Raw genomic sequence first — 10,565 nt, forward strand, 5'->3', positions numbered from 1 at the left:
CTGGCCTCGAACTCAGAGATCTGCCTGCCTTTGCCTCCCAAGTGCTGGGATTAAAAGTGTGTGCCACCACCGCCCAGCTCCTTACTTATCTTTAACACTGTACTAGAATTAACTGGCATTTATAAACTCTCTGCTGGAAACCATAGGAGAAAAACTAAATTATGAATGTGGAAAAAAGTTTTTCTTAACTTGTCAAATCTGAATTTTTTTTTACTTTTACTTTGATTTTATTTCATATGTAAACATGGTGAATCTCTTCCAAAGGGTCACATATAACAACATGTCACTTCTGTGGCTCTTTCTCATCTTTTATCTTCTCTTCAAAGAAAATACCACATCGAGACAAGACAACCTAGCTGTGAATACTGTAAGTATTTCAATCACCCTGGGGGGGGGGGGCTTTAAATTACATTTTTTTTACATACATTTAGAAAACTTGCTGGATTCTAACCAGAACGAAATGTTAAACATATGTTCACAGTGAATCTGAGACCAATAATTTCTTTCTCTTTCGGTATCTTTGGTCATAGCCCCAGGCCACCACATTCCCCCACCCCAGCAACCACTGGCTGATTGTTTTCTGCCCTCTGGTCCGCAGCTGACTTACTCTTTAACGAAGTTCTGAAGCTGTGCCTTAATTGATCTCTGAGTTTGATCAAACAGGATCTAGAAGATAAAATATAGCATTAAATATTAGAAAGGAAAGAGAAACAAATACCGCAGCACCCACCAATTCTAATAACACCTTGTTTCTTTTTCTTTGTAAAGATTTACTTATTTATATTATGTGTACAGTGTTCTGCCTGTATGCATGCCTGAAGGCCAGAAGATGGCACCAGATCTCACAACTGGGTGGTTGTGAGCGCCCATGTGGGTGCTGGGAATTGAACTCAGAACCTCTGGAAGAGCAGTCAGTCAGTGCTCTTAACCACTGAGCCATCTCTCCAGTACCACATTTTATATCTTATGGAAGACTATGAAAGACAAAGATGAAAGAAATTGAAGCCAATTTTAACCCAAATTCTCCCAGTCTCAAAAATAACTTGCTTCTCTTCACTACAGAAAAGAAATTTAGTGAAAAAAAAAAATTCCTTAATTCTACTTCAAATTTGGAAGACAACCCAACAGCAACACAAACTTCCCTTTTTCCACCCAGCTGGAAACAGACTCGGCCCTGTGTGACACCCCAGCAAGTGTTTCCACTGGGGAACACAGACAACGGATGAGCTGAATCCCAGTGAGCATTACACAGTCTTGTGGGTCAAAGGGCAGCTGTGATAGAAAAGACAAAATCTCAGCCCTCAGAGCAGTCTCTTGTCCAGGCATTAGATGCCTGTAACCAACACTGATGGCTCTCACTACAGAAATTCCAAATACTTTCGTAATTTTCAGAACAACTTCAAATTTGGAGCTTGAAACTGAGTGAGATGAATAGGTGGAAAAACAAAACAAAAAAACCCAACAGACAAAACAGCAAAAGCAAAAAAATCTCGTGAGTCATTCTACACTACAATGTACCACGTCTGCCCAGTTTGCTTTCACGAAAATTACTTTTTCACCTGTATCCTAGTAAGCCCAACGTAAGCAAAAGAAATAACAGAAATCAAAATGGAGTTAAATAGAAAACGATAAAGAAAAAGCAATCCATGGTTGAGATTATAAAACTAGTAAACGGAAGGCCATGACAGGAAAACAGAGAGGAATGGGCCCCCACTGGGGCATTTTCACAAGTCTGCCCGAGAATTCCTCCCTAAAGAGAAAGCATGCATCACTGCAGGTGGCTACCAGTGGGACCAGATACAGTCAATTAAAATTACCTGACTAGTAGCTGCTGGCCTGCAAACCCAGGCTCTGCTGGGAATCAAACGCCAGCCAGCCAGGGCTGCCCTCCTGTAAGGGAAAGGGACCGCATGAAGGACACTGTACGCTGGCCACTCTGAAGACGGCTTTCAAAGGCCCACTGTCTCTTCCACAGAGGTAGCTTCCGTTGTGATGTCATGTACACTATGCTCTCGCAGTAGGCTCAATAAATCTCTTTTTCTACTCTGGTCTGAAGGGTGAATACTTATATAAACACATCTCTTAGCCAAAGCAAAGAGAAGGGAAATGAAAGGCCAAGTTTTGGATATTTAGGAGGCAGGGTATGACCTCAGCACAGGTAGACATTAAAAGGAAAATGTGTGTGGTTGGGACCCAATTATAAGCCGAGAAACTCAATAGAAAAGGGGCACTTCTTTTTTCTGAAACACAAAACCTACCAAAGCTCACAAAAGAGGAATCAACAGCTAGCAGACTTAAGAAATAAAACTTGTGATTTAAAACCCCATATTACGTAAGGCCAAGCTGGGCTTAGATGCCGCCTCGCAATCCCACTCCTTAAATCCAAGAGAAAAACGTAGACTCACAGAAACAGCTGGAGGTAAACTTCCACCACAGCTGTATCCACAACTGCCGAAAACAGAGACAACTTACATGCCCTTCACCATGAAATGGAAAGGTATTAAGAAAGGGATACAAGGGTATCCCTCTTGTAAGGCACACAAACAGATGAGTCTCGGCGCACTTGGCTGGGTAAATAAATCCCAGTCACAACACCTCACAAGCTGTGATTTATACGGCATTTAGGGGACAGCAAGGCTACAGGAGTAGAAAACAATCAGCGATCCCCAGTAGAGAAGGAAGAAGGTGTGTTAACCGGACCTGAGGAAGGACAACATGAGGGGGAAGGGGGGGGGGGTAGAGTTGCTGAGTTGTCCTGACTGCAGTGTCAAGACATACACATACGTACTGCCAAAGCCTCCAGGGCCACGTGCCACAAGAGACCAATTTCCAGACGTGTAAGTTTAAAAACAACAGAGCATGTGACAAGCACACGGACACAGCGCACACTCTTACCACTCAGTGAGGTTTCTTTAAAGTGCAAAAGACGACATTTCAGCATAAAAGAAATTCAGGGAAAGCAACCTAAAACCATCGCATCGATACCTGATCTTAGCCAAAAGGTCAAGCGGTGACCCCAGCAACTCTAGGAATAAACACACTTGTGTGACCCAACTGCAGTTCATGCATGGCTGAGGGAGACAGGTGCCACCGACTGGGGAAAACTGTCTCCACATTTGGAAGGTTTTGCTTTCTTTAATACTTTTTCTTTTAATACTAAAACTTTAAAGAATGTAATATGTAAAGGAAATTTTAACATTTAAAATGAACATTCATATAAGAAATTATTTTTCCAAACTTTTTTCTCTTAGTACACAATTCACAATGCAAGTGGTAAAATTTCACATAATGCCACCCTCGAAATGAGCCACACTACTGTTGAGTTTCAAACCTGGGAGGAATGGCTGAGATGCCTATGATCACCAGAGCAGACGCTGGCAGTCAGGTTCTCCCTGCATCCCTCAGTCGGGACCTGTTACAGGGCATTCCTGGCTGGCATCCCGCCTCTTGTCCTATGCTTCCCCAGTCCAGGAACTAGACTACCCTTCCCCCAGCTGCCCTTCCCTATATAATCAACCACTTTGGTTACCTGGCCCTTTTCATCTACTCTTTTGGGCCTCGTGGCTGCCTGCACCTAGCTGTCCTCTCCCCCACGCCCTCACATGCTCAGGGTCAGGTCCTCTCTGGACTCTCCCAGATGCCCCTCCCTCTTGCCACACCTAGGAGCAGTCACGCTCCTTCTCCTTTTCCTTCATCCAACTACCCCTAGACATTTACATTCACACAATAAATGTGTATTTACAGATCTATACACATGTATGTATTTAGGTAGATAGATATGGAACAAGCAGTTGTATCTGTAATGGTCAAAACTGAAAAGTGATACAATGGCCCACTGTGGTACACTTAAAATAAGTCCACAATTTTTTTTTATATTTATTTGCTAGTTTGTTTGTTTATTCATTTATTTTTAGGGTCTCACTATGTAGCTCAGGCTGTCCTGGAACTCACCATATATTCCAGGCTGGCCTCCAACTCAGAAACTGCCAGTCTCTGCCTCCCAAGTGCTGGGAATGGAGGTGTGTGCCACCACATGGGGCACATTTTTTTTCCTTTCCAGGATGGCTTCCAATTGGATTGTGACACTCTGCCCCTCTGGGTCACCCAAGTAGCTATGACTAAAGGGGCACACCATTTCACCTGGAACATCCACAAATTCTATGGTGATCAAAAAAAGACCCTAATTCTTCTCTCCTCGAGTGGGAGCCGTCACTTGCTTCTTCCAAACAGTAATGACAGAAACACAATATGACTTCTGGGACTAGGCCATGAGAGATGCTCGTGTTCCCTCCCCTGCTCTTGAGTCACGTTTGGAGAGTGACAGACTCCATGCCATAAGAACACTCACGCAGCCCTGCAAAGACGGTCCTTGGTGAAGAACATGGGCCTCCAGCTAAGGAGTGCAATGTCTCCCGCCAGTCCATGTGAGGACTTCAAATGACGAAGGTCCCAGCCCCAATACTGAGGCAGCATCTCGTCAAAGACATTGAGCCAGAGCCACCAAGTGACGCTCTCCCAAACTCCTAGCTCAGAAAACGAGGAGGTACTAGAGGTTTGTATCGTAAGCCTCTAAGTTTGGGGTTAACTGTAATATGGCAGTAGATAGATAACACAGGTATGAACAATGAGTGCATATACGCATGGTGATATACTCATGTGATCCAGTGTTACTGAGCAATAAGAAGAAACCAACTACTATACACATACTTTGACTGAGTCCAAGAATAATTAAGAGTGAAAGTTATGAGAATGCCTCAAAACAAATTAATTAATTATGACAGACTACAGACAACTGGCTAGGAATGAGGATTGAGGAAGAGAGAAGGAATTACAGAGAAGCAAAAGGAAACTCTGGGGGCACAAAATGTCAGAGTTTACCAACATTTATAGTTATGCAGTATGTACCCTAGTCCACAGCAAAGGTGTAAAAGCATTCCAAAGGAAAAAATGTATTCCAAAATTGTAATATATCATCCATATCCTCCAAAATACTGCATTCCCAAAATAAAAATCTATATGCATTTGAATAGCAAGAGAAGTATTTTAAGAAACCCATTAATCCCACTTGTGTCTTTCGGAAACAAGACTTCACTATGTAGGCCAGGCTGATTGGAATGTCGTTATATTTATTGCTCAGGCTGCCTTCAAGCACACAATCTTCCTGCCCCAGGCTCCCTGGTGCTGGTGTTGCAAGCATTGCCATTGCACGAGGCTGGCCTATGTGTTTGTATCTCATCCACTCTGGGGAAGTCAAGGCTGATAATGCAGGAGCAACTGAATAAAAGCGGTTCCTATTTGCCAATGTTAAGACATAAGCTACCTCCTGACACATTTCCCCAGTGCTGAGCTGTATGCAGAGCTGCCTCAATTAGTCAGCTGGAGTCTTAGCTCAGCTCCTGGTCACCAACCTACACCTTTTCAGATGCTAAAGGTAAACAGCTCTGACGGTCACCAAGAGAAAGCTAAGGCTCACTTCCATTTCTAGAAATGTGACACTCTTGTTGTGAGCAACCGTGAACGACAAAATGTCGCGTTAACTCAGAACTTGGCAATCAGTGCTCACACGCAAGCTATTTCCCATTGTGCCTGGGTCCCGTTAGGACAACATATTCCATGCTGTGCTCAAGAAAAGATGAAAGCCCAGAAGCACATCACAGATGGCAGAGAAATCACTTCACAAAGTCAGCAGGGGGGGCGGGCGGAAGGGAGCGGTAACAAATCTACAGGTAGCATAAACCCTGCTTCCCGTTCCTGCCGCTTTATATAGGAACCACTGACTCTGGGAGCGCGTGTTCTCAAGTCTTTATAACTTGTATCATCCAGGGACCACACGTCTCCTACCTGGTGACTCCAGGACACAAAATCATTATTGCCCCTTCCAAATCCTCTCCTAAGGGGCAGGCTTTTGACCCTGTGAGGTCACTGAATCTTTTGTGCAATCCACTAGGCCTGTAATAGCAAGAGCTAAAACAAATCAAGAAGGCTCTGTCGTGTTTACGTTCCTCGATACTGTTACTGTTGTGACAAAAATCACCAACAAAACCAACTTTTAAAAGAAGTTTATTTCGACTCCATCACAGCAGGGAAGGCATGGCAGGGAGAGAAGGTACAGCCGTGACAGCAGGCGCACGAGAGTGTGTTACACGGCATCTCCACGCAGGAAGCAGAAAAAGGTGAATTGCGGTGCTCAGCTCAGTTTCTCCTCTGCCCTTTTTGACCCATTCCTGGACCCCAGTCCATGTTGGTGCCACCCACACTCAAGGTGGATCTTCGATCCCTCATTAAACCACAATTGCAGACATGCCCACAGGAGAGCCTCCAACGTGACTCTAGATCAAGTCACAATGATCATGAGGAGACTTGATATCCAAATAGATCACTTTTAACCAAAACATTCCACCCCGGCTTCCTGAGACTCACGGCCATCTATCTCATAATGGAAAATGCGTTCATCTTACTTCCAACGTCCCCTCAGACTTAACAGTTCCAACATGACTCAAAAGCCTAATTTCTCTTGTAAGACTCCATGCATGTCTTAATTTTGACGCATTATAAAATTAATAAACAAGAGTGTGTGTTTTTCTAAGGTGCCAAGCACTGGAGTGGTGGCCACACACAAGATATTGATGGTCATTCTGGGTTTCCTGCTGCTGAGCTCTCTTTGATGCTGCTGTGACTTCCTCTGCTAACAGAGTTCAGACAGGGAGTCATCCTGCAAAGCTGTACCCCTTCATCCCTCCGTGTTTCCATCTCGAACTCACTACCGGTGCTGGCCGTGACTTCTCGCATTGACAGTGTACATAGCTCATTCCTCCACGTCACTACCCCGGCCTGGAAAATTCTATTACAGTAAATTGATTGCTACGTCAGCTGTTACTTCTTGGTGTTTTTACCTGGCTTGTGATGACAGCTAGCCTGAGCATTTTTGATTTTTTTATTCTTTCTTATTTTTAGTTATTGAAAAAGTTACATAAGCAAATGAAACTAAATGTACATATTAAATCTTAGGAAGACTATAGGTTTATAGTCTCAAACTCTTTTTTGAAAATTCCACTTTCTAATAATACTAGACTGACCAAAGTGAGCTAATGGTTTTTTTTTCTTTACTAAATAATTCTTTACATTTCAACACAATTTATTTAAAACATCTTAATACAGAACTGTATACACACACATACAAACACTATTACCAACTTCTGGACCTTATGGCATGCATCACTGCATTTCAGAACTCATTTCATAATGCATTTCATAAGACCTGCTAAGCAGATCCATCTGCACCACGTTGAACAACTTCCCATTAATTACACCCAGAAGACAAATACAGTAGCTCACATTATCTCCCTCAACCTAAATCTTTTTATCTTAAAAAGTTATTAAATAAATCAATGGTAACAAATGATTCATATATTACTTCAACTCCAAGTGACTATTGCATACTGAATAGATATTTAGGGAAATAGATACATATATAGATATGTATGCTCTAAGCTTCTGCAACATAAGAAACAGTGATCTTCTGTGAGACTGGCTCAAACACCAGAACAAGTGACCACTTATATGATTACCAAGTATAAACTAAAGCCAAAATACCTCCTAGGACTGCAGAAATTATATTATGAAATTAGACTATAGACTATATCGGGATGTTTTCAGTGGCTGGGGAGACAGCTAAGTGGTTAAGAGCACTGTTTGCATCTCCAGAGGACTCAGGTTTGATTCCCAACACCCAAACAAACAGTGGTTCACAACCATCTTTAGCGCCAGTTGTTCCAGAGGGTCTGGTACCTTCTTCTGACCTCTGTGGGTACCGGGCATGCTCATACATGTAGGCAAAACACTCATACACATGAAACACAAATAAAAATAAATGCATCCTTTTTTTTTTGAGGCAGAGAGTTGCACCTGCCCATTTTTGAAACAGCTAACAACTCAAATAACACTGATATATAACTTCAACCACAATAAGACCAACCCAGTCCCCCCACTCCCAAAAACATTGCACAGAACTCAAAGTGGAAAAATAACTTTAATGAGTGTTATTTTATGGTATTGAGTTTATTATGGGGGAATATCATTTTCCGCAGTGGTGAAGCCATTGGGAAACTGTCCACGCTCCAGTAATAACCATGGCTCATACAAGCCATGCTCATTGAGCACAGTGGGAAGAGACTTACTACGCTAGAAATGGAAATGAAAAAAGCAGACCCACTTCCCTTCTTCCCCGCCACACACACCCCAATAGAAGACCAATCAAGTCATCTCATAAAAGACTGCCACTCAAGAGTGTCAACAGGGGGCTAGAGACATGGCTCAGCGGTTAAGAACACTGACTCCTCTTCCAGAGGACCGGGTTCAATTCCCAGCACTCACATGGCAGCTCACAACTGTCTGAAGATCCATTTCTAGGGGATCTGACACCGTCACACCAATGCACATAAAATAAAGTTTAATAAACCATAAAAAATGTTTAAAAAATAAAGAAAATTAAAAAATTAAAACAATCATGGTATCACCTACTCACTGATACTTACTGTGTGAAAATTTATCATTTCTTGAAGACTGTCAGAAAACTTGGTCAAACTTGTCTGTAAGGAAGAAACCAAAGGAAAATCAAGTCACTTGCAAGCTACTAAAATAAGTCACAAAAATATTACTTAGCATGTAATCTGACAAAACTCAGGTTAGCCTGTAAACAATAACAGTTACTTCCAAGGACAACCTCAATAACTCACATGATCTGCAGAGGTCATGTCCACCACAAGTCTACATGTGGTAACATGTTAAGGCCTAGAAAAATCAAGGAATTGGCACAGCCCCATCTGCAACATGCAATTCTAAAGGTTTGATAGCATCAACAGTGTGCCTCTGTAAGCAACTCTGGATCACGTAATTATCACAACATACCTGTTTCTTCCCAATCTAGTTTCCACCATGAAAGAAACATCAGTAGCACTACAGAGCACAACAAGGGATATATATGCTGACCCGGGGCCACAGGCCAGCAAGAAGCAATACAGCTCCAGGCACACAGTTGGGTTCTGTCCTGATCTGAGTAGGTTAATATTCACCCACTGGTGACCTGATTCTGCTCGTGACCCCTGCCTGCTTCAGCTCACCTGTGTGCATGCAAACCTCAAGTCTGTGAAGCGAGGGTAGGGCAGTGATGCTAAGTATGCACAACAAGAAATCAAACTTTAACATACTACTACCTTAAAAAAACACACAACTGTGGAACATGGCTCCGAGGAATGGCAGCCTTCTACTCTGGCTAAGTTCGCTCTAACCATTAATAGGTAGATGAATACATGATGATGATCTCATGACTTCCCCTGTCATCTCAGTGATACCAACCTCGACGACGGCGTCGCTGCTGGAGTACTGTGCTAGGTCTCGGATCCCGTTCATGAACTGTCTATTGGCCGCACAGAAGGCTTTGCCAGTGTCAATCATCGCGATACAGAGCTTCACGAGCTGGCAAAGAAGACAAAGTCGGAAGGGAAGTGAATGGAGATAGGCCTTAGTCGACCACGTTAGCAGTTACACATGAGTTAGCCTACTCGATACAAATCACATTTCATCAGTAAGTAGAGTAGTGAACGACATTCTCCTTTGCCTTAGAAGGTAAATTCACAGGAAGAGCGACAGCAAAATGTCGACCTGTTGGGACCCAAAGGCTCTCCAGCACATCACATTCAAATCCATAATTTAAGCCCATAAGTATTTATTAAATCCTCCTAAAAGAGGGGCTCGGGAATGGAGGTCAGTGGTAGAGCACTCACCTACACGTGAGTTCAGTTCATCATACACATGCACACGCACACACACACACAGACACACACACACACACACACAGACGTACACCCTAGAAGGAAGAGAAGGTGTGTGGGCAGCACTGTGATGAAAATATAGCTACACTTTTCAGCTGTGGTTACTGGAGAAAAGCACATAAACCGGCACTGTAAGTTAGCCACATGGCTCAGGCTCGCCCCACCAGAGCAGACCTACGAAATGACTAACCAGCCTCACTGGAAACTACTAGGAAAAGAAGGGTTTCTCCAATGCCTGTGTTAGGCATTGATTACGGCCTCGGGACTGAGCCTGCATCAGCCTTTCCCTACTCCCTTCCTCCCTCCCTCCTCCATCTCTCATTGCATCCTCATTGTGATTCATCCACATGACATATGGGTGTGTTATATACATGCAGCATAATAAAATACCCAGAGAAGGCCAGTGCTGGGGTGTGGCTGAACTGTAGAGGTCGCCTAGCATGCAACAGGCTCAAATCCAATCCCTGGCACCAAAAACAACGACAACCCTACAACAAGTGACAAATTAATAGCATCCAAAGCATATTTTAAAAAATAATATTTTTACAAATACTAATATTTCAATAAAATACATGCATATTCTTTTGCATGCTTAGAAAATTTCCGTAAGAATTCGAAAGGCACTAGGTGTGTATACTCCTCCAGCAGAGGAGTCAGATAGTCAAAGGGAACTAGGTGGGTATACTCCTCCAGCAGAGGGTCAGATGGTCAAAGGGAACTAGGTGGGTATACTCC

The 10,565-nt window shown here is 43.1% G+C and overlaps 1 protein-coding gene across 8 annotated transcripts in view; it reads right to left on the minus strand.

The window, feature by feature from the left end:
* Acap2 (ArfGAP with coiled-coil, ankyrin repeat and PH domains 2) overlaps window positions 1-10,565 on the minus strand; it is a 115,805-nt gene that overhangs the window by 55,748 nt on the left and 49,492 nt on the right. For all 8 annotated transcript variants that reach the window (XM_005344812.3, XM_013351432.2, XM_005344811.3 and 5 more), the window contains exons 3-5: window positions 9,355-9,474; window positions 8,535-8,588; window positions 608-666 (exon numbers count right to left, since the gene is read on the minus strand). In XM_005344812.3, the coding sequence (XP_005344869.1) occupies window positions 608-666; window positions 8,535-8,588; window positions 9,355-9,474 (233 nt within the window). The remainder of the gene's footprint in view (window positions 1-607; window positions 667-8,534; window positions 8,589-9,354; window positions 9,475-10,565) is intronic.

Source organism: Microtus ochrogaster, chromosome 2 (assembly GCF_000317375.1).
Source record: "Microtus ochrogaster isolate Prairie Vole_2 chromosome 2, MicOch1.0, whole genome shotgun sequence".
In the NCBI taxonomy this organism is placed as follows: domain Eukaryota; kingdom Metazoa; phylum Chordata; class Mammalia; order Rodentia; family Cricetidae; genus Microtus; species Microtus ochrogaster.